At 37.8% G+C, this 25,850-nt stretch overlaps 1 protein-coding gene across 3 annotated transcripts in view; it reads right to left on the reverse strand.

Moving 5' to 3' along the window:
• Positions 1-24,139: 24,139 nt before the first annotated feature.
• The window catches only part of ROBO1 (roundabout guidance receptor 1), a 292,679-nt gene continuing 290,968 nt past the window's right edge, over positions 24,140-25,850 (reverse strand). For all 3 annotated transcript variants that reach the window (XM_053934339.1, XM_053934340.1, XM_053934338.1), the window contains one exon: positions 24,140-25,844. In XM_053934339.1, coding sequence (XP_053790314.1) covers positions 25,830-25,844 — 15 coding nt within the window. In that variant the 3' untranslated portion in view covers positions 24,140-25,829. The remainder of the gene's footprint in view (positions 25,845-25,850) is intronic.

The following is a 25,850-nucleotide window of genomic DNA, read 5'->3' on the forward strand; positions in this document are numbered from 1 at the left end:
GGTGAAGAGGAGAACACACCATTCCTGTGAGGTGCAAGGTGAAAGAAGCAGTTATGTTGTTCTGCAGAACTATTAATCCCTCAGGTGACTATCACCTTCCTGAGTTCAATACACAAGTAAAGGCTTGTATGCTGAATCTTAATTCATGTACTTGTTTCTCTCTATCGATTTCTTGCTATTGAATTTTCAGAAACGTGAATCAAGAGAAGCCTGTAGCTGTTATTTTATACTCAGGCAGCTAAATGGTTAAAAATGAAACTACGACACAGTGAAAGCCTTATAATCTTCAGAAATTATTGTAAAGAAAATGTTTTTGACCTTAATTTGATTTTTCTGGTATTTTTTATATCACTTTGGTCAGAGATGATCTTTTCAGCAAAACAGATGAAGATCTAAAAAAACAAGCTCTACAGACTTCTTACCCTGCTTAGCATTGGAAAACTATTTACTGGTAGAAAAAGGATGAACCAGTGTCTCCAAACCTAACCTAGATCAAAACTGGGGTCATCGCTCTCCTGTGGCAGCAGAAGCATCAGCTTTATTTGCTGCTGGTACCTCCGTGGGAGGGTGGAATGTGTTTGGCCAAAAGGCAGGCTGGGGTTGTGTGCACTGGCCCCTGGATGGATCCTCACCTGTGTGTGCATGTGGCATCTGTGCAGCTCCAAGAATTCCCTTCTCCTCCAAGAGTGCTGGCAGGGAGGAGAAAGGAGGGATGTCCCCTGCAGGGTGATGTGGGGCAGACACTGAGGAATATTCAAGAAGCAGCAACAGCAGATACACATCCAGACCTTTAAAAGAAAGCAGAGAACCTCCCAGTGAGGACACAGATGTTAACCTCCCACATGTGGAGGTTTTCTGTATGAAGAAGTCTAGAAAACCTTTCTGGACTGAGAACAAAGATGGCCTTCTTAGCAAGGGCACAATGGGCGAGATCTTATCCTGCAGATCCTGTATAAAATGCAAACATTTTAGGTTGTCCTCCAGAAAAGCTTTGGTTTTGAGGGTCAAAATTCCCATTATATGAAAACATTTTTTTTTCTTGAAGAGGGATTTGCAGGCTTAACTTTTAAATTTGCCTTTTAAATGTTGTCAATCTATAAAAGCAGCTGAGTCAAATGACTGGATTCTTGTTTTGTTTATTTCTTTCTGGATTGTTCATAATTTTTATGTTTTCCCCTTAATTTAGGAAATAGTACTTGCTTACTGTTGTTTTATGACCAAAAAAGAACCATTTCTTTGGAATCATGACTATTAGTATTGCATCACATACATCGTTGGACTCCAGTTGTTTTTAACAGACAAACGTGATGCAAAATTATCTAAGCACACAGGGTCAAAATCTTCCTTGACAGAAAATCTCACAGAAAGCAACCTGCTGTTCTCATGAACGTCTCATAGAAGACAGACCTGGGTGAGGGTGGGAGACCACTGTCAGTGACAAGAGATTATACCAAGCATAGTAGTTTTGCTTCTAATTTTAGTTGTGTCTACCAGAAGTACTTAGCCTGGAAGGCAAATTCAAACATGCTGATGGCTGCAAGCTGCTTTGCATCTCTCTTATTCTGTGGGATACTGAACAATTCCTTTTTTTTTTTTTAACCATAATTATTAAATAAGGATCCCATCCCCAACAGTACAGTGTTTTAAAAACAAAACTCTCTTAATAACCAATAAATGTGATCAAATGCTTCCAGAAATTGCAAAATTGCAAAATATTGTGCTTTCCATGGGAAAAAACCTCTATGCATTTTCATCATGTGAATCTGCCTGTCCATACACACAGGTTCACGTGTGCCTATGTGCATAGCTCTGTACACATACACAGAGCATGCATTTTCAAGACTCAGCACAACATACTCATATTTCCCATGACTTCCTATTGCCCAAGAGCAGACTGAGTACAGGTGGCTCCATAATAGCAAGCATAAAAATGACAACCATTTTTTTATTGCAAAATAACACACTGTCAGATGTACCACCATCTGTGTTATTCAGGACTACTGCTCACTGCCGGCTGCCACCAGCACTGGCCCATTATTGGAAAAATTACAGGAGGAGATGCCTGGCTTTATGAGAGAGCTTGACACTGGTCCCAGAGTCAAGTGTGACATAAACCCCAAAGCTGGACTTATGTGTGTATTCAAATGGTGTGCATTTACACCGTTTACACCCCTGTTACACAACCACAGGCATAGCCCAAGGGGATGCTCTCTACTATTTCCTTGTCAGAGATCAATGAGTTAAAATAATCAAGGCAAGAAAATTATTTGCGTGGCTGTGAGAGAGGAATTAAAGATCCCAGTGACTTGAGCTTACTTTCAACATTTGTCTCTGCAGCTGTCATCACTGCAGAACTGCAGAAACACTCCTCACACCAAGCAAGAATCAGATGTCAAACCTGCACTAGCTCCCACAGCACTGCCAGACTCCTGTTATTATTGGGTGAATCCTCACAACACCAAAACCTTTGTCACAATTTGGGGACTGTCCTCTTCATTTTCCATTACCAATTTGCTTTACAATCATACACTAATTAATGCTGGACAACAGCAATGTTAAAATAAACATGCTCATTGCAGAATAATAACTAAGAGAATGTTAAGACCTTCCATTTCTGTGTTCAGCTCTTTGTTTTCTTCTCTTTTCCCTCACAGCTCCATTGCTAACAAAGAATGCTTTCTGAAATGGCAAATACTGTGGGGAGCAGTTTTGTTTCTAGTAGACTAGTATCTGATTTTACTTTATAGCAGCAGCTTCTGTTTCGGGAATGAAAAGGTTATACAACCCATTATAAAATTAAAATACTGCAAGACTAAGGGATATTTCCAAAATAATTTTAAATACCTAGTAAAAAAAATCTATCCAAACAATTACCTTCAGTGAAAATACACTGTAGTCAACAAAGATTTTGTAAGCCTTTCTTTGGCCTTTTTGTACATATGAATTCATAATTAAACCCATCTACTGCATAAAAAATAAAGCCCGCCAGATGGACTAAAGATTTGAGGTAATAATTACACATTACACATGGACTAGGTATGGTCCCAGCTGTCCCATTCCACCTATGAAGGGCCTGACAAAATGTAAGAGTGGCTCCTACACAAACAGTGCTTCCAAGGTGTTAAAAAGGTTGTTCACAGCCATAATATTTTGACATGGTTTTATCAGTGAAGCCATAGCATAGAACTTAGGAATTCCTCAGCAGGGAGAGCTACAATGAGCTCTCTATGGCCTATATCATTTTCATATTGTTTCCAAACAGTGCTATGGTACTAACCTTCATCCATTCCCACATACTCCTCATCTGTGACAAGCTGCCCACTTTTTCTTGTCATCCAGGTCTGACCCCTTGAAACTTCTGAAGTCAATTGGCCTTTGTTATCCATCCACCAGCAGTTTACCTGATGGGATACTTCATGATATACAGCAATAATAAATTAATGCAATCATTTCACATGATAATGCAATTTGATGCCCTCTTTTTCTTTGCTCTGAAATAATTTATGAGTGAAGGCTGAAGTTTGATTCCAAAGTTATGTTGTTTAAAGCTGACTTCTCTCCTTACTGTCTCCATCCAGCCCTGACATACCTCAAGAAAGTAGGGCAGTGTAGCTAGATAGTCCTGTGTTATATTCTTCCTTACAAGGTGCAGTATTCTGACAATAATGATATCAATGTCACTGACCATTCTCATATTCAGAAAAAAATTTAATTTCTTTAGGGTGCTGTGAAAAACTTCCATATATTTGATAGGATCGTGATAATATGTCAACACCTCTTAGAGTTAGGAAAAATAGAAACAAAAATAAAAATCTGAGCATGCAGTAAGCCCTGTAAGCCATGTCTGAAATGACAAAACTGCAATCGATGTGGATAGTAACCCTGGAAGAAGGATGAGTCAAGAACATAAGTAAGCATAAAAAAATCAAGACTGTTCTGAAAATGCTTTCAATAGGTATAAAATTTCCATTATAATATTGAAACATATATATTTGATTGCTTTGTCTTTCACTTTCTTATTTCTATTGCTATGGATGAGAAGGAGATGGATTTAAAAAGAGAAATCAAGAAAGCATAAAGTGGAAGATTAAATTATCCTCTTTTAGTTTAGTCTTACAAAAAAAACCCATCAAATTAAAAATATTAAAAGCTTTGTTAAATTTTCTTGGAAAAAGATAAGTAACTTTTGGTTAAAAAAATTGGCTAGCTAAGTGAACTGAATGTAAAATATTGAACCTGATGTTTCTCACTGACATCTTAAAAGGAGACTCCAGGCATTAGAACCTTCAAAACAGAATTCATTTAGGTTGTACATTGTTATGCTGTAGCTATTCAATTTCCTTTTTTTTTTGTTTAAAAGATGTTTCTTCATCTATATTCCTATTAGTAGAAAAGCATATGCAAACAATTGCACTTCCACATTCTTAAAAATTAATGTATTTATTAAAAATTAAGTCCTGGTAAATCTGGAATATATTTAAAATTAATTTAGCTGTAAGAAAGGAAAAATAGTACTAAGAACTTCACAGAGCATGGAAATTAACAATGTTATGTTAATTGAAGTTGGGTTTCAAACAGAACATGGACCCTTGTGGAGCTTCAATTACGAAAATGGTACATTCAGTTCAGTATAATAACAGTGTTCATTCTACCCCTCACTGAAGGGTCTTTGAACTCAAAAGTCAAGAATTGTCAAGAAATGTGAGCATCACATCACACAGAGTGTCTTCTGAGTATGAGTGTTTTTCAAACACTAAAAGGAGCAGTGTACTGTGTCCATAGGAGAGGCGTTGTGAGCACCTTGCCACGGGAATCCATCTATTGCAGACTGCAAACATTACCACATTTAGAACAAATATTTTTCAAGGTTACTTCTACCAGCAGGTGTCTTTCAGGGCTGGATTGACAGTTTGACTAAATCCATAATTTTCACAGCTGGAGTTTCATAATTTGTCATGCAACGCTGGCCAGGCTGGCGCAGCGGGAAAGCCCACGATCCTGCAAATGCCCCAGAGTATGCACCAGGATTTACCATGGATGTGCTGATCTGCTGGGACAGGGTCCAAGACACAAATCATTCTTTTCACAGGCAGGAGAATATTGCTGCTCAACAACAGTACAAGGATACCACTCCAGTCTGGAGGCTTACTCCTTGTTGTGCTGCAGTTTTTCTGCTTCTTTATACGTGTACATATACAGATACACGCTTGCATAGCCTATTGTGTTGGCAATGCAGGGTCAGACTAGAAAACATTTAGCTCTGGAGTGAAAATAGCTCCTTGCATGCTCTTTAGGCTATAATCTCAGCTATTATTTATTCTGTGGGCACTTAAGCAGCACCATCTCTTCCAAGATAACTAAGAGAAAAGGATAGTTGGCACCTGGCAGGTCTGGGATCTAAATGATTTATAAAAGCTCAGTAGCCGCTTCTCTAATTCATAATAATATGTATTGAGTATGATTTTATATGTGAAAAGGATTTGCTGGACTCATTATAAAAACAAAACACTGGACTGTAATCAGGATTGGCAAGGAAAGTAAGGAGGAAGAGCATTGTATAATGAAAAATATAATGGAAAAAGTGAAATATATAAAAGAATGAGGATGGCAGAAGGAAAAGAATAATTCCAATTTCCTTTCAAAATGTCTTCTAGCAGGTCTTCCTTGTGCCAGCTACAACATACTCATATAACATCCCAAAAGCCTTTCTCTTAGCAACCTCCATTGAAAGTTGTTAGCAATGTTGTGATGAATAAAAACCCAACATTCTCTGGAGGCTGATTAGGTTCCCAGCCTTACAGCTATTATTTCATCCTTCATTGTTACTCTGCTCATTTATGTGTGCTTCTTTATTTTTCTTCTGGCAACACATTCCTCTGCTTTAGGTTCATTTCAGTTCACGGACCAAGGAATCCTACATCATCTTCTGAAGAGGAACTCAGAGTAGTAGCTGAGACTACCAATTTACTCTTTTGACAGAGATATTTTCTCTGGCCCAGGAGCCAACTGGAGCAAAATGCAGTGCAAAGGGGAGAGAAAGCAGAGGGAGGCCAAAAAGTCAGGGAAATAAATTGCTTATAAACAAGTGCAACCCAAAGGTGAAACAAGTCTGTGGGTAGCTGTTGCTCGATTAATGGAAGAAATAAAGTTAAAATACCAGGTCCAAGACAGCTATCTGTCACAGTGTCAGAGCTCAGGAAAGGCTCTTCCCAGACAGAACATAAAATAACTTCTCCCTTTCATAACAAGCACATCTTTGCAAGCTTTGTGTTAAAAAGGAAATCTGTTTCTTGAGGAGAAGAGCAACATGCTTTTGTGACACCAAGACAATACTGGAAGCTCTGGGGTAGGTAAAAGGGATGGCAACTCCAACACTCCTGATTTTATATTCCCCAAACTGCATCTGAGCAACTGCTCAGCATCCTACTCTGCCTATTGGGGAGTGCTGCATTTTGGTCTGAAAACTTGCTAAGAGCCAAACTTATAAGTAGCTACTGAAAACATTATTTTTCCTTTCATCTCTGGATTGCTTATTGAATATTTATGGGCTCTGACTTTCTACCACCAGCAAAATTCCCCAATTCCCCAGCCATATCCTGGCAACAAACCTCTGTTTCAAGATTTTTAACCTAATTTCTGCTCTGACAATTTCCTGGTGCCTTTTCACTCAATACATCACTTCACCCTTTTTTTTTTTTTTTTTTTTGTGGGGACAGGTTAAGTGCCCTCCTGTTCCATTATAGAGCTCCAGCATACTACTACTCTTCCATAATTAAGTATCTGCAAAAGAAGTGGACAGGAACGATGATGGATGCAGTAGAGCACGGAGGAGCGATGGTGGGGTGGGCACATCAGCAAGCAGCCAGTAGCAGTGGGAGCAGGCTTATGTGGAAAAAACAGAGCGAGGAGAGCTGCAGAAGAACTGTGGCTTGGCAGAAATGACTGTTCAGTCATTATTCAGATGAGATCTCTCCAGCCAAACAGAGTACTAGAAACTACATAGCTGTGAAATAAGTGTATGGTTATGGGTCATTAGGCCAACAGTATCTCTGCTCTCTCTCTGATGGGGGCAATAACATCTGACTGTAATTTTTAGATTGTCTGTGGTCACAGGAAGGTTATATTTTGTATTTGTCAGATCAATTGTTTATTTCTTTCTTTCTTTCTTTGTCTTCTCTATGAAGAAAGAAGTGTAAAATATTCCTGACCCAAATATAGATAGCTAAAGTAGAAGTCAGATGTTTTCTTCAGCAACAAATGGTACTGTGTGTGCATGTTTACTTAGGGTGGGACAACAGAACTGACCCTTTTCCTGCAGATCAATAATGCATTATTGACTGCAACTTTTATTCAAGTACTACCTCTACCAACAAAGTTGTTTCATGATCTAGGCAAAAATTAGAGATGTTAATAGTTGGGAACTTCTAAAGAGAGTGACCTTTCAGGGTATATCCGCTATCTCTCCTTTTTTTTTTTTTAATTAGATATATCTAAATGTGATAGACTCTTCATCACGATCTCACTTCTAAGTACTGCACAGCCAAATACATGATTTAGAGCATTAAAATGTAGATCCAAAGCACTTGGAAAGAGACAGAGATCTCTTCTGATATCTTTAGCACTTCAGAATCACAGTGCATATCTCATATTCTTTACTAGTCTAGTTTGTCAAGGTTTATGCCCTCATGACACTGTATCCTCATTACTCACTGCAAGTATGAGGAAAAAACCCTCAGCTCTCTATTTGGGATTCAAGGTGCTAAGCTTATCAGTCTTGAAAACCCAAAGAGGCAAATCTCCTTAAATTTTCCATGGTACACAAATTTGCACTAAGCTTCCAGTTCTTATAGGGAAATTTTTAGCTTTACAAAACATTAATTTCTCCTCTAGATAATGAGTCACATAAAACATTTGCAACTCCCTTATCTTGTCTGCCCTTCAGAGGAAGGAAACATCTTTCAGCTCTAGATGCAGGGCTGTACCACTAAGGGAGTTCAATATTGTGATAGCTCCCCAAAGCCCACCCATCAGTGCAGCAATGAAACACAAATCTTTGCATTATTAGTAATTCAAAATAACAATCAGCATGACCATTTTAATGGCTCCTACAGCTCTCAACTGGAACTTCGATTGCCATCCATTCCTGTCAATCAGCATGGAAAAGCTTTGCCTGAAAGCAGAACTGATTCTGCTCAGCATGGAAGCTGAAAAATTCAGCTACAAGGCAGTTAGTGGTAATATGCTGCTAGAAATGACATTAAGATCGTGAAAAGTTCTGATAAATAAGAGTAAACAAAAGCTGTGACAAAAACATGCTCATACATATACTTACAGTGGCTTAATAGACTTAGTAATGTCTTTTAGACATAAAATAGACTTTTATAAACACAGGGAAAACTGGCCTGCTTTTAAAGACATACAGACAGATGTTTTAAATTAAAAAAAATCTGGGCCCTTCTGCAAGCCTTGTTTCATGGTTTTCAGTCAGTCCAGTCCTCATTTGTTCCATAAGATACACCTTAAAATGCAATTGCCAGGATAAAGGGTTGGATCTTTAATGTAAACAAAGTCTTAAACAGATCTTCATTCCTATTTTCTTGTTCCTGTTCTAAACACCCTCCAGCTCATCTCAGACTGCAGCGATTATCAATTAGTTACACCCTGCATTAGTCTGCACATAAGAAGTAAAAGAAAACTCTTCCCCTCAGGAAAAGGAGCAGAAACCCCTTTTTTCCCACTCTTTGCAGCAAGCATAGCTTCCCTCTTAGCTCAAGAGAAGAAGAAACAGCTTGAATTGCCCCTGCAATTTGCTGCTGCAGTTCTGGGATTGCTTCAGTCTTCCCTTCAGAGGACCTGATGGAGCAGGGCTGGAGGGCAGTGAGGCCATGGAGGTGCACAAGGCAGACCAGTCCACTGGGACATTTTCTGTAATTGCCTCTTAAATGAAGAATCCAGAAGTGACAGGGTCTCTGCTAACTGGGTTAGACCTTGCCTCCTCCAGTACATTGCAGTGATGTCTTTAAACCTTATGGATACTGAGGTTTTTTCCTTTCCCTTGCTCTTGCTCTTTTGTTTACACTTTTCCTCTTTCCCTTCTGTCTCCCCTTCTCTCTTTCTCTTTCACATCCTGATTCTCTTGTTGTTCCCTTCTCTTCTTTTTTTAGCTTGGTGTGGAATATATTCACATGTCCCCCTTTCAGCAGAGAAGAAATCACCACTGTGAGTGCAAAAGGATTCTTTGATGTTGCTGCTAAGATGTTCAAGGGTACAGAAATATTTTGCTAAGTTTGTATCAGCCCTTTCCCTAGGAGGAGTTAAAGGAACTGGGATACAAAATGCAGTGGTGATCCCTGCGGTTCATGCAGTGTTCTGGAAAATCACTTATAGTGACTTATCTCACTTTTGTGCCTAAGTTGCAGATAAGTTGCAAAAAGTAACAAAATACACAAACCTCCTCTGTCTTCATCAACCACCCATTAGACAAATGTTTATCCACCTATGGAAAACTTTCAGTTCAACTTTTCTGCAGAACAAATAAAACTATTACTTGATCATTAATTTGTGCAATACACCAATCCTGTGCTTGGTACAAATTTTTATGAAACTTGAAAGGCAGAATCCATAAAGAAAATTATGACAGTGCCATTATTCTGCTAATAATGTAGTTATTTCAATCCCTTAAAATAATACTGTGGCACAAAGAACCACAGAACTGCACCACCAGACAGCAAGAATGAGCAAGCAGAAGTCAGTACAATCATGTCATCAGATACAATTACTCACTGTAGGGTAAATATTTAAAATAATACAGAGGGGATTCAGCCACACAATGCTGACATTAATGGGACCCCACACAGCTAAATCCCCCCCATACATTTCTGATATGATAATTAAGCAATGGGTTGCATGCTCTGCTGCCTTTGTTCCTGCCTACCCTGTGCACCTCAGAACAGAAGCCAGGTCCCTCCAGTACAAACAGGCTTAGGGCACCAATCCACAAATCTTGTACCCCTGCACCGTATTGCCATTGGAAAGGGAAATCTGGAAACATTTCCAGAGCTACCTGAGCACTGATGCTGTGGCTGTACTCAGCCCCATTCTCTGCAGGCAAGCTCAGTGGCATGGATGGTGCTGGTTGCCCATGGCTTGTAAGGCTTCCAGGCTGTCAGGTGACGCAGGAGCTCATGGGCATTTTATAATTATGCAACAGAGCATTAAATAGAACTTTCACCAAAAATCCAATACATAATGTTCTGATTTTCCTTACTTTATGCAGCTAACTCTCCACCTACATTCCACTTGGAACATCCTCTTCAAACCTCTATAGATTTATGTACCAAATTTATAGGTATGTATAGGTTTTATAGAATTTCAGCCTTTCTAGAACAGAAAAGTAAAATATTACTTCACTGTCTGGTAACAGTGAAAATGAACCAGAGATGAAGAATTTGGCTCCAATTCCCCAAACTTATAAAGATGTATTTTACTTCATTTTTACTTCTGTGCTATTTTCTGTGTATTATGGAGGGCATCAAGCCTTCACAGAATGGTTAGAAATAATTCTATATTTTAAAATGCCCAAATCTATTTCTTTTGAAAAAAGCTTTATTAATGTGATTAAACTCTACTTTAGCTTCAGAACAGTGTATAGGCTATAAAAGTCTCCCTATGTTAATACAGAAGTGCCATAAGCCTAGAAAGTAAAAGCAACATAAGCATTCTTCAAACATTCACTTGGGATGAAATAACTTTGTTTCCACAATCACTAAATTAGAAAAAAAAAAAAGTAAAAAAAAAAAAAAAAAAAAAAAAAAAAGTAAAAAAAATACCAAAATGTCAAAATGTAATGGTAATCATCACCACTAGTAATCAGTGATAATCCACAGGAGCTCAAGTTCTGGTGAAACTAAATAGAGGATTGTCTTCTAAGACTGCTTTGGTATCTCTGCTAGGTGACTCATACAAGTCAGAAAGTACACGGGATAACAGGTCTAATAGTTTAAAATCGTTTGGGAGGGAAACATTTTTCCTGAACTATGTGATAATGCTATTAGCTCCAGTAACTCGAGCCTCAGGGTGATCCCACACCAAAGCAGATGGACAGTATCTGAGCAGCAGAGTCTCTGACCCCAAGAGATTTGTAGACAGAGACAGACCTAGACAAGCCCAAAAAAAATCTGAGATCAAAGAGCGGTAGAGAAGCTACAAGCTTGTCCTGCTTGACATTAATACATTATATTTATTCATCACTGGGTACAAATCTGAATGATTCTGAGTAAGCTTAACAGCAAGAGATTACTTGTCATTTAGCTATGTATCTGACTCAAAAGGATTATTTTAATACTGATATCAATATTACTTGGTTTGCACAGGCGGAGTGTTTGCCATGCTGTGACTGGAATTGGGGACTGCAGAGTGTATCTTGCTCTCCTAATGCCAGTTCTGTGGCTTGTTTCTGTCAAAGAGAAATCCTCACTGCAAATCCTTGCTGTGATTGCAATGTGAGCTACTATTATGAAGGCACGAGGGGAGAAGAGTACTTCTGTGCACTACTTGGAATCCAAATTGAGATCTGTTCAGTCAGAATTATTCTACTGGTAAACAGGTTTTTTTCCATTAGTTTTTATGGCCTGAACATAGGAAATTATTAAGATAAGATGCACACAACTAGGGACTGTCACCCGATTATTGAACTGAGTTATGATAGAAAAATCATGGGGTAAAATGAGAAACAGACAATGTGAGCATTCTACCCAGAGCAGAAAACACCAAAGCAACACTCACTGCATGCTATAAAAGATAATAATCTCTGTACCTCTTAGAAGATATGTAAACAATACATTAAATAACCACAATGATCAGCAGGGACAATATCAATAAGAAAATAACCAACCTAGAAAACAATCAAAGACAGAAAAAAAATCAAATTCATAAATATTTGTGAAATAAAGGTATAATAAATATGCAGGTAGCAAAGAGAGCCTATTAAGTGCTGTATATATATGCATATCTCTCTCAAAATTTTTCTTCACTTTGACTGCTTTAGTGCTTATGTAGCTTTCAGCTACAGATATTATCTCAATGCATTTAGCAGACATGATTATGATGGGAAATGTATTAAAAATAAAGAAAACATCTGTAAAAGTGACTAATGAATGCCAGTAGGTCTGTAAATATCACTGAATTTCTATTTTTTAGAAAATCCACACACCAAAGCCAACAGATGAAATGCCTATGTGCTACTGAAATATATTAACAAATATTTTGCTTTCCTATTGTTATGATGTCCAAAGTCATTTTGTGTTCAAGGGTTGTGACTCTTTATCAAAAACCTATTGGTCATTTGGAGGGAAATCATCTATGTTTTAGTTTTGACAAAGCATTAATTTTTACATTCAAGTAAAGGTCAACTACCATAGCCAGATGCAGCTGCAATGAAAACGTGTTCTGCTGAACAATGAAATCGTTCTTTCCATATTCTGTGTCGAACGCCTCTTTAAATGAGCTATATTAAAACTGTACCAAAAATAAAAAAGCACCCACCAATCCTTCAACTGTCAGGCATGATAAAGAATTAGTGAGATGTGAATTGCAGGGCTGAAAAAGGAAAACAGCCCCAAAAAGAAAATACTTGAAAAGTCTGATTTGTAATGAAGTTTGGGATTGCTTAAAAACAGCAAGGACTGAACTGCTATGGATAGCATTTTATAGGTTTATGTACCAGAATTACTGGGTTTATACAATTTCAGCCACTGTCTTTTTAGAATAGAAGAGTAAAATATTATCAAAAGTTTGGACAGTGAAGATTTGAGAGAAATCTGAGCTTAAAATACCAGAGTATTTGCAGAGTCCTGGAAGTAGAGTCTACTCTATTTTTTCTGTACCTTTGATGACCTCTTCATGAACTACCCCTACATAATCAGTTTGATGTGATACTAAGAACTGGGAAAAAACTATTTATGAACAAGATGCAAAATTAGTAACATTAGGATCTCATTTTCCAGGTCTAAGTGAAAACATATTCTGAGCACTTACAAAACATTTAAAAAGTTATGGTCTATGTCAATAAGTGCTATGCATAATTGACAAATGTGTGACTTACAATTGCCAAGTTCATAGTCACTTTTAACAAAGTCATACTTAAGTATTTCTACAAGGAATAAAAACTATGTTAAAATTTGTACTCTTGCTAAAGAGACTAAAGAATTATGTGCTATAGTGTTTTTCTTCAGGAATAAGCCTACTGTATTTCTATAGATTTGCTGTTAGAAATGTCTGTCTCCCTGTTGTCCTTGATGCCTTATTAGAGATTATGATTCAGTTCAATTTGAAGAGTAGCCTAAAAGACAGAGATATGGATCCAAGCAGCCTTCACATCATTAGAGTCTGGGAGCTATGCAGACCTAGATTTTGAATGAAAACTCTGCTTGGAGGCCGCCAACCAAGATCAGGATTTCACCCGTATTTGCATTTGTATAGAGCCAGAAGGGTTTGGCTGAAATTGTAGACTTTCCTAAGCCAGCATTTTTAAGCTTCAGTGTCTCAAGAAATCTACAGCTAGACAGGAAACAGAATTATTTTTGTTTTAGCTCCCTGTAAGAAACAAGAGTTAGCTCACAAATTTTCCACTGACAGGATTAAAAAAAACCCCTCTAATAACCCAGAGAATGTTGAAATCTTTCAAACCCATAATGTTTCATTTTTGCTATGTTAACATGTAGTGACAAACCAGAATAGATACAAATGAGAAATTCAAAATAACTAATTTCAGCATTTTGCAAAAGAAAATTGCCTTAGAAGAAGAAGAAGCACAGCTCCATAAAACTTTCACCTTTCAGTAAACTAATGCTTCTGTTGCATTTCTTTAGAATTGCGATTCTTATTTTCCCAAGAAGAATGAAGGCAAAATAAGCAGCTTCAAAAAAGAAAGTAAAATCAAAGTTCATTTGAAGGAGCTACTTGAGATGCTCAAATGTGAGTGTTTTGAAGCAGAATGGTAAAAGAAAGTTTGTATCTTAACACTGGAACTTTTTTAAAGTAAAGATGAGAGGAATGGAATGAACCACATCCAAGTTCAGTCATCAGAAGTGCACATATTAAAATCTGAGCTGGTCCTCCTCGGCCCCTGGCATAGACCGTCAGTCAAGAGGGAAACACAGAGCCAGAGCATGAGTTATCTGGCTTACTTTGGATATGTATCTTAGGATGAAATTGGTCACACCAGGAAGGGGACATTTTCTCTCCCATACAGGGAGCAAGAACCTGGTCCCAGTTCAGGTGCAGACTGCTGTGGTCATGTCAGAAGACTCCGACCCATGGGGTATAGATCACAACAAGAAAAAAAAGAGGCAGGTATGGCTGTCCTACCTGTAAAGCATGGATTTAAACCTGGCAAAAAAGAGAAAGGTACATGTCATCCATGTGTGGAAATGCCCAGTTTATGTGAGGCGTTGCCTCAACACAGCAGCTGGAATGAAAACAATTTTTTTAGACAAGTTTGCCTTCTCCCTTGCTTTTTTCTTTCTCCTGAAGGACAACATAAGATGTAGCTTTCCAATTTAATTAAATGTGACATGTGTTGCTATAAGCCACATACTTGCAAGTACAGAATTTATGCCAAGTATGAGCAATCCTAGAGTAATTATGGTTTATGCTTTACAGAGGGCATGTCACTCAGCAGACAAGTTTCATGAAAGGACTGAAAAAAAGAAATGCCAAAAAAAGAAAAGGAAATTATGGGCCAGAGGGTTTAAAGCTCCCAGATGAATAAAGTGAAACTGGAAAGTCTCTTAATGACAGAGGAGCAGATATGACAATAATGATAATAAAAAACTAGAGGTTAGAGTTTAAGGTCAGACTGCCAAACCAGACACTGTGCTCAGGCTGCTGAGAGGCAATTACTCCAAGACTTGCCAGGAGAAGTACTTTTTCCAAAGATCTGCTCCAGAGCCCTTGGGGTATAATTCTCTTTCAATGCTACAAGCTGGATATGAAAGCCAATTTCAGGAGGTGGAGAAAGAGAAGCAGTATCTTCCAGGGGGGATACCTGGATGTGTTCTTAGGTAGACTCTGTCTGAAAAATCCTGCTAGAGCTTTCATGTTCTGGTGCATAACATCACTGGCCAAAGCTAGTGAGAGATTGTGACAGTAAAGAAAATATATAGATATTTTGGTAGTTAATACAATTTTCAAAAACACTTAAATACAAAATATATTTTTTGTCACAAAATGGATATTCAGTTCAGACAAGTTTATAAATTGCTTTATAAATTACTGTGATTACAATTGCACAGGCATTTAAGTATCATGACCCTGTACAACACTCCAACATCAATAAAAATATTATAAACTATTTTAAATCTTCTTCTCCTTTCTACGTGACATTCAGCTATACAGGTAAGTGACATTGCTACACTGAAATACTTGGGGAGGAGATTAATTACACTGAGATAGTAAAAACTGCACAACCATTGTGTGAAGGAGCCTAAAACATTTGAATGCAGTAAAATGTGCTCAGGGACTAAATTCTACGCCTCGAAATAATTTAAGTATATTTGACAATTGTTTCTTTTAACACCTCAGGTGAAAAAGATGTGCTCTCAGACACAGAATCACTCCAGCATTCTCACAGAAAGGAATCAAAGCAATACATAACAACATGCAAAAAAAACCCCACCATGCATGAAAAACCCATGAGAGCAAAATTGCAGGTGGAGCTCAGGTGCCTCAATTAACTGCATTAAACTAACACGTGAGGGAACTTGTGTTCTGCTCTCCAGTTTGTGTATGGCAGTTACTTACATGGTTTTTATTCTCCCAGATTTCTGGGGGCTTCCATAATCTCAAAGTTGTCCTCTTTTGTCTTCAGGACCATGCTCCTGAGTGGTGTTTTTTCAGCTTTACTTTTGGAGGACTCACTTTTCTCCCTTCTCATATCCTCATTTTCACTTACATTTGTTGTCTGAGCTATCTCAGATGTTCAGATGGTCCCAGCTGTAATCTTTGCAAACAGATTAAAATACCTCTAGTTTACAGTCAATTTAGGGTGAAACATTCCACTTTGGATCCATCTCCAAAAGATCAGTCACTACAGGAATGAAGTTCATTATTTTCTATCTATCCATTTAATTAGTGAAACCAAGTTGACCACCATAGGTTATCTTAAGATATTGGTACTCTGCCATTTCTCTAAAACCTCTTAGATAACAATTCAGTTTTCTCTATCTTTAGATTAAGGTTTGAAACTTCAGCCAGTTTCAGAAGCAAATTTCAGATGTCAGGGAAAAGTTGCATCCTGTGCTTTCACAACTTTCCCGATGAGTGCAGCTATCAACAGATTGCTACTGAAGAGTGAATTTTCACTGAAATTTTAGACCAATTACAGTGAAACCAAAGTGAAATTATCCTGGTTGCACCCTGCTATGGATGAAAGTCTCACTACTACAATCCCTCTGTTTACAAGGAACAGATCTGATTATAGAGTGTAGATACTCTTAATTTTCTATAATTCCCCCACAGCATCAGCTCCACAAACAACTAGATTTGGGCAAAGCATCCCATTTGTGTTTTCATACATGCTGAGACAATGACATCTGCATTTCTTTCTTTCTTTCTTATTGATATCTTTCTCTCTTTCTATCTTATTGGATATCTCAGGTTTGCATTTATTTTGCTTTGTTTTTATTGGCATCATCTCACTGGGAGCTTCTAGAATTTTCAGTGATCAAAAAGGAAACAAGCCAGGCTTTTTTTTTTTCCCTCACTGTTGTTTACAACAGATGAATATCCAGCATATAATGGACATCTGTATTAATCCCTAAGAGCATGACTTTGCATAGTGAACTGGTTAATATCATGTTTTCTTGATACTCCAGCCCTCAAGGTGACCCACTGCTCCTCCACAGCAACAACTGCTCACAACTCCTGCAATCAGCACATTTCATTATCAGACTCCTGCTTTTGAGCTAAGTACTTTAATGAAAATATTAAATAAGATTGTCCCAAAATTGATCCTCGAGGGGCTCCACTGACAGTCTCAGAATATCATTAGGCCTTAGATTTTAATACTAATTATATTGTAGTATTTGCATCAGGGCAGCAATGCTCCTGCAGCCCTGCTCCCAGATGGACTCATGATACAGAGCCCTTCTCCAGAGCAGCCAACCACCTGAACTGGCCAGACAAATGCAGACAGGCTGGAAGCAGCATTCCACTGCTTTGAGAGGCCAGGATCTGTAATGCTGTAGCTGTAATGAAGATTATCTAATACTAAAGAATTGCTTACAATATCGATTTCTGCCACTTGCAGACTAAAAGAGGAGGAAAATATCCTGCATATCTTACTGAACTGCAAGAATGATGATCTAAAGTTCATAGAAAATTAAAGTTTCTAAGAAGCTGATTAGAAAAGAGAAAGTGATAAGGATACTTTGCTGCCCATTATACTTGAAGAAATATTGAGAGTATTTCTTGTATGTTCTTCACAAATCTGTCACACAAGGTTCTCTGGATGTTTTAAATGAGATTCCTAACTAATTCGAATTCCTAATAAAAAGAGTTTTCAACATTAGTTTCAGTATTTCTGGAAAAAAAATTAACACACTGTCTTTCACCAACACAAAATTGGTTTGATGATCAGAAATCCATGAAGAACTATTTTCTTCTGATTGCTGAAGTATTGCAACCAGCATACACATAAAGGAAAGTTCCATTTATATTTTTAATCTCAGTTTTTCTTTTATCCTTTCTGTAAATTGATAGTAATACAGAGATTAATTTATTTTAAAAATTGATGAATGGAATCATACATTTTGTCAAGAACTTTGTCAGTGTATCACTGATAGCAGCAAAATTTTTCCATTGTTAGCTGGACTAACATCTTCCATAGTCTGCAGTCAACAAGAAGTATAAAGCAACTGAAATTAGTACATATGTGTTTTCCTGGCACTTGGAATCTGCATTTCCCCAGTGTGGGCATGATGTCAAAACATAGTGACAGTGTGCATGCATCCAAGAAAGCAAGCCTAGAAGCAGTGAGCATGGAACAAAAAAGAGAATCCATAGAAATTTTTTTTTTTTTTTTTTTTTTTTTTTTTTTGTCTTTCTAGTGCAGATCTATTGCACTTCAGTGGACTGGTTAACTGACTCAGTAAAAGCTCTCCAAAAGTTATTGAGAAAACAGCCTGACTGATTGCAAAGCAAAACTGACACAAGTGCTCCTACTACTTATGGCTTATACAGAAATGTTCATATTCAGAGTGCCTGACAGACATTAAATTAATCCCACTGTATCATAATTCTAATTGCCACAGGGATTCTGACTGTTCTGAGGCATATCTGCTGCAGAAGTTAAGTGTCTGTAGCACCCTCCTACTGCAGGAAATACAGTTAAGCTCATTTGTTATTTCAGTGAGAACATTCCTCCAAGGTTCTTTTCCTACCTACATTTTACAATGGGGCTCAGAGGTGCTCATTGGTATCTTGTCAGTGCAGAGTTTTTAATCTGTTAGCTCTGTAAAAAATGGATGTGGCTGTAATGTCTCATTTGAGGATTTTATGATGGTTACTGTGGTAGCCAAAAATGGCAATCTCACTGCTTACTTGGTTTTTATGTTACTCCTGAGCTTTCATATACGATAAAGTAGGAACAGAACAGTCTTTACTTGTTCTTCCTCTAGGGAAAAAAATCCACCAAAACAAACCACAAAATACATGTAAGCCCAGTTTTAACCCCTCTCTTCACTTCCCTTGTTTAAATTCTAGAATTAGGACATTTAACATTTCTTACCAACTCCTTTCCAAGCTCTTGCACACTCAATCAGCTCACAGCAGGAAGATCAAATGGTTTTGGGTTTAACAACCTGTTTTTTTTTTTTCATGGTCCAAGACTAATATTCTGGGAAAAAAGTTTCTTCAGTCACCTTAAATTGAGCTTCATGTTGCTGCCCCACTTAACCTCCTCCTCGGAGCACAGTGGGCATAGCCCCGTGACAGCCAGAGAATTATAAATGTACATGTGGATGGAAGAAAGAACTGTACCAGGTGCTGCATTCCCACAGCATCAGTGGACTGAGCTTGTATTTGTGGCATTTACTAATGTGGAAAAAAGGAAAACACTGTAGTCCTTCAGAAACTGAACATCAGCCCTCTGCTAGCCTTCGTGATTTTGGTAAATTCTCAGAAGAGCTACATAGGCAGGATAGGGTATCTGTAGTGGATTTACTGCCTGCCTTCATTTTAGCCAGCCAAAGTAAGGTTCCCAGTGAAGACGTGGTTTGGTTTCCTAGTAGTATGAAGAGTTTTAATGGAAAAATTAAAAATTTCCCCTGAAGAGAAGCATTTGCAAAATACTCACCAAAATCACAGAGCTGCTCAACAAACAGAAAGGGTTTTAGCAAGCCAGACAGTCACAGCCAGGGACATGGTTTTGTAGGAAAAAAGGTAAAGTGCAAGTGAAAAATGTCAAAATGCAAGCATAGAAGGGCAGAAAAATTTAGGCTGATGAACAAATGTACAGTCTTTTCCTTTACACCTTGTACACATAAAGTTGATGATGGTTCTTGGAAAGTCCTGCCAAAGAATTCAACCTACAGTAGCAAAAGCATAAAAATATACATGTCCCTCCTAAAGAAATCACATAAGAATGAAATTAGCTCCAGGAACAGACAGATAAATCGATCTATGTAGCCACTTGGCACTCATAAATTATTTCCATGTGCCTAAAAGGATTTTGTTTCCTGTAAGACTGGAGTCCATTGGCACCTTGCAGTGTTACACAATTTCAGGTATTATTATCCAAGAAATACAGACTTTGGGATTATGATGGTTTGTAAATGTTAAGCTGCCTAAGCCATCAAATGCTGCCACCTTTGTAGTATGATTAACAAAGGCTATGGGAACTAACATTTTATTTCTATTTTAATTCGTATTAGTAAGGTGAGTGAGCAGTGGGATAAAGACTTGGCACGCTGCTGACAACTTTGTGGTCAGCTTCACTTTTTTCAGGCTTTTACTAGGTATGAGGAACTGCACTGCTCTGTACTCAGCTCAGCAGAATGCAATTTCTTGTATAAACATAATTTTCAGGAATATAATGAAATCTTTGATACTGTGACAATTAACATAGCAAAAATAAAGGTTCTTGGCCATTATTTTCATGCTATCCAAACAGAAATTAGAAGATAGAGATCAGAAATATCCTATTAGTTACCATTTGCTGAAAGAAGGGGTGGAGGGCTTTTCTTTTAATTTTTTTTATTTATTTTGCTTTTGCCCTTCTATGGATCAAAGCCCATAAGGGCTCCTTTACTATTATCCCTTACTGCTGACTTTGAACCACATCAGTGCTTTAAGACTGGTAGGAAGCCACAGAATAGCAGTCGATACTAAGTAGTTTTATTCTCCATTTCCTGATGCTGCTTTTGCTAAAAATATCTTAGGCTTGGAAAAAAAAAATCAATAAACACCACTTTTATCCTCATGGCTTTGATTGTCATGCTCCAAGAAAAATCTGAAAAGCAATTGGCTCCACTTTATGGTAGATACAGAGAATAGAACTAGTAGGTCCCATCCTCATCATCTCATGCCACAAGGTGAAAACCATGGTGACTTAAAACCTCATTTTTTTCTTCTAATAGCTTAAAATGAGGCCATTTGGTGTATATTGAGCAAGGACTCCAAACAAAATAAGCATCCAGCAAAGATTTCACTCTTCTTCCAGCATTCATTGCACTGTGATGGTTGTTCTCTGCCATTCCATAAGTAGGTAATTCACTTCCAGAACAGTTTAATTCAACACTATTTTTGCCATTAGTGTCAATGAGACTTGGGTTCCTCGGTGCCTCAGTTGTATTTTTTTTTTTCTCTTTATATCCCTTGATTCATCTTCTCCAGCCTTCCTTCCTGCTTTGTAGCTTTCATAGAGACTGGATTCCAGTTTCATCAAATCCTCTTCCTTTTCTGAATAGGATGGATTTTTTTCACATCCTCAATATGGACAGCAAATGTATAAATATCCTCATTTCCATGGCATCATCTCAAAATATTTGAATGTTTCTGTGACACAACAGATCTTTTTAGCTCACTAAAAAGAAAGGAGCAGTTAAAAAAAATAATAATCCTAATCTTCAGATATCTCACTGCCACAGACAACACTGGCTTTTATGAAGAACATATTTCTAGGCAATAGGAAATCATCATAGACAAGGAAAAATACCCTGAAGAAAATCAAATCTGGGTAAACAGTGAACACTGAGATCCACAGCTGTTGCCAATTTTAAAGATTCATTGTGTGACCTAAATTCTCAAATTTTCACTCAGTCCAGTACAAAATGAAACTGTTGAAGGATACATTCAGTGAGGATGATGTCCATGGCAACACTGGAAGTTACTCATGTGTAACCTCAAGGCAAACCTCAAACACCCATAAACAAGTTTGCCTTTCATCTGAGTGTTTGGAACAGACTCTTATTTCCCAGCCTTAATCTCAGCAAATACAAAATTCCATACACATGAAAATCTGCATTTTCAAATACCAGAGTCTTCCTGTGTACACACTAAACATATTATAATATACATAAGCAGTAAGATTTTAGTTTGCAAAGAATTTTCATCTGTAACATAAGCAAAAACAAGGTATAAAATAATTTTCTCCACCTGTAAGTAGATCCTTTAATTAATTTGTAGACTTCACTTAGGGGATACAGCATTTTTAATCTTTAATAGAAGGTTCTGTTGCTGACAGAAAATCTTTTAGGAGCTATGAATACAGAGGTGGGATGTTAGCTTTCAAAAAAGCATATTGCACAACAGATGCTATGTTGGGCAGATCCTCCAATTTTCCCATGGAAGCTCTTTCTCCTTAAGTTTACTGAAGGAAGACAATAGATTAAAGAAAAATAGAGAATGTTAGAAGCAAAACATTGTATAAAATTTACATGCTAACTAAAGCTATAAATTAACCAGGTTGTTATTTTAACAAATAGCTGGTTCTTGAATACCAGTGAGGTTGTAGATACTTTATATTTACAAGAGTTGAAGTAAAACTAATTGCTTAGGTTTCATGATCAGTTGCATGGTTAAGCTACTCCTGTACAATTTTTCCAAATACAGATCTAGGGCATATTTCCATTACCCTAAAATAAAAGCACTTTGTCATTTATACATCAGAATAATTACTAATTGGAAAATAAACTCATTGGATAAAAAATGCTAGAATATATGCAAGACATTTTATGAAATTTTATAAATATTATTTTAAACCTGGAAGTTAAAAGAGTCTTTCATAGCATATTAGCAAGTATTACTTTACTTCAAGTAAAATCAAACTTAATAGGAACTCATACAGGATTTCACAGGAAACATTACAAGAGAAAAATAAAATGTCTACATCCATTATGTTAGCACACAAAAGCTATGGATTTTCCAGTAGAGTACTTAATTTTTCAGGCATACAGCATAATCAAAACCCCTGAACACTACTTTGCTTGTGCTGGCTTTCAAATCACTTTATAATTCTTTAGGAAATGCAGCTTTGTGTAAATTACCTCATTTTACTGTACCTTAATGGCAAAGACTAAAGCAGGTGTGTCTCTACATTGACTAACAGGAGTCATAATTTCAAGATCAACCTTGTACATACTTTTTCTAAATGACATTGGTTTTGGTAAGACCAGAGTGCACCAAGAACCAAGTGTGGGTGCAAGAATCCTTGATAACTCTGAGACACGCTCTTGAAGACACTGCCAGACACAAGTGAAGGCAATCACAAAACAATCCAAAAATCCTCTTAGGGAATACCATCAACCATCAACGAATTTATAACGACTTCTTAAAAAGCCTCATAGGGCAACATTTCCCACTTGCTGCTGGCTGAGGTCAGAACTTCAGCTGGAGCCTGACTTCCAGTGAAGCTACACAGATGGACATGGATATTGCTGGGAGCCAGTGCGTGGTTTCCAGTCTGTCACTCTCCCAGCAGAGAATGAAGTGAGTACCTGTTATTTTGGGCATGCAGCACCAGTGTTTCTGGGCAGATACACCTCACACAGGTCTGCACACCACAGCTGCAATTAGATCCCAGTTTTGAAATGCTACACAACACCTTTGGCAGCTTTGGGTTAAGCTTTTTTGCCAAGGGGTTGACACATCCAGGGACACTTCTTTGAGCTCCACCTTGTTCCCCACAGCTTGCTGTGGGAATGGCTTCACCCCAAACCAGAATGCTGTTTCTGGTGCCAGGAAAGCCTTTCAGCTGTGCCTGTGAAACCTCTCCTGCCTCCTCCAAAGGAAAGGTACAGGCCAGATGGATATCTCCTTTGGCACAAGCCAGGCTGTCTGTGGGCTCCTGCCTGGATAATGCTGGCTCTAACAAATGCTGACCTGAGCCATGAGGACTGAAGACATCCCAAAAAAATCAACACAGAAAGGCTACACATTTAACTTAATCCTAATCTTCATATTTGCTTCAAAGCTGCAGTTATGGAAAAAACCTGTACCTGAGACTTGTGCCTGTTAAGGCTCTAGCAGCATTCCATGGCAAGACAGTGGAGAAGTGTGTCAGTCAAAATCAGTGATTTTTTAACTGGGATGAAGGGCAGAGGATAAGGAAAGGGTGATCAGTCTGATTACAGACTTATGGAATTACAAGAGTGGCAAAGGGGCCATCACCTACTCCACCATGATCCACAGCAGGGCTCTGCCAACCACAGAATGGCTACAGCACATGACAGCAGGCAGGCAAGAAAACTTGAATTCGTGCAGGTCCCGACAAACATCGAGTCCTAACATTCGTTCTCTTCACTCACTTGGATCTTACTTCCTTTGTAGCCCATGTGTCTCACCCCCGAGGTGACTGCTTCTGTTGGTACAGGTTTTCTTCATCAGCTCTCTCTAGAAATTGGCAGGCTGAGAGAAGTTTTCATTATCACAGTCCATGAAGAGCCCAGAAATCAGATCTTTAAGGCAATCAACTGTAATTATGTAAAATCCTGGGCTGCGTTCAGCTCTCCCACTTTGCTTATGCTACTGTAGCTGTATGATTTCCGTGGAACAGATGCTGGCTCTTGCCAATAGAAATAAGATTAGAGTTGCTCCTAAAATTATGCTTCAGGGAACACAAGAAACTACGCAGGAAAGATAATGTATTTGAGAACATTTTTAATAAATAATGTGACAAAAATTACTTTTCTGATTATTGGATCCTCAGTATGCAAAATTATGGCTAAAATATGAGGTTTCTTACATGAACATAATGAAAACATTAATCACATGGATTTTCCTTTAGTACTGCACACCCTTTCTATGGAACCTTTCTTTAAAAATTAGCTAAATGAAAAATTTCAGTCCTCGGTAAACACCAAAACACTTTTTTTTTTTCTTTTTTTTTTCCATTGGGGCTAGTCCTGATAGCTGTCAATAAACAAACACACATTTTTCCATTAGCACCAATGACAAAGGAATTTTATAATTACAAAAAAGATCAGAAAACCTACAGACAGAGGACATCATTTGGCAAATTCAATGCAACTAATGCCTCTATTTCAGCTTTAATGATAATCCAATGTTGAAAGAGGCCACAGAAAAATTGGTAATTTTCTGTAAGTCCAGGAAAAGTGAGAAGTGTTTTGATTATGGCCCACATTAACATTTGTTACTTTACCATCTGTCATCATTCAAATATTCCAAATACAAACATAGAGCATTAACAAAAAGATGAAAATATCCCAAACAAATGCTTAACATTTTCAATAAGACAAAAAAAAAAAAAGGTTAATAGTTACAATGGTTTACAAACAAAGTTTAGTGATTGTGCTTTTAAAACCAAAAAAAAAAAAAAAAGATAAGCAGTGCATTACAAAAAAAATCATTGCCAAGATCAAACAAAACTTCTTTAAGTGGCACTTCTTCTTTAAGGTGAATTGACACAAGTAGAGGTCTGAGATTTGGGCCAGTAGCAGTTGATGATATTACCTAATCGTTATTAAAAATGTCCATTGGTTTTTTTTTTATAAGCAGTGTTGAAGCTGAAAATTGGAAAAAAGTTTCAGATAAACTTGTTCATGCTATGATTAGGCAAATAGCAATCACATTGGCTTACCTCCTGCCTATCCCAAAGGACATTTTTAATAAGAATGTATTTGATGATGAAAATGGAAAGACAAATCAAAGTACCACAGGGGTTTAAAATGAGTACATATTTACAATAAGAGCCATCTTGTCCCAAATTAATTTTACTTTCATTTGTCAAACTGTATCATCTGCAAAAGATTAGCAAGAGACTGGCAGAACACAGGACACACAGTCTGTGTTAAAACTGCAAGGTACCCTTTGCAGTGACTGCAGACCACAGTGAAACCCCGAGAACCACAGGATGTTCTGCACCACGTTCACCATGGGGAGCTCTTTGATCACTGCCGCGTCCCTTGCGGTGGTACCGACTGGCTCACTGGAGAACTGGCAGTGCACTGAGCACCGCCTCGCTGGGGAGAAACCTTGGAATCCCAGGCCCTGGAATTCCCTTCTGTTCTAATCCTGGAGCAGCAGCTGGCCCAAGCACCTCGAAGAGCAGCTTCCCTGCCTCCTCGGGCAGAGAAGGTGATGCACTCAGCGATACGGAATAGGCAAGGGCCGTTCCTAGTGAGGAGGGTTTACAAAGAAAGAGTGAAATAAAAACTAGCATTCTGATGGCATGAGGAAAAAGGAAAAATTGTACACTCTGATTGCACTGAACGTTATTTCTGGCGTCAAACATCATCAGACTTGAGGCATCTTAAGTGATTTTTTTTTTCTGATTAGATTTTAAAAGCCTGTTACAGTACATGTCGTTGTCTTCAGCTTTCTGTTTCCTGTAT

Source organism: Vidua chalybeata, chromosome 2, assembly GCF_026979565.1.
Source record: "Vidua chalybeata isolate OUT-0048 chromosome 2, bVidCha1 merged haplotype, whole genome shotgun sequence".
NCBI lineage: Eukaryota > Metazoa > Chordata > Aves > Passeriformes > Viduidae > Vidua > Vidua chalybeata.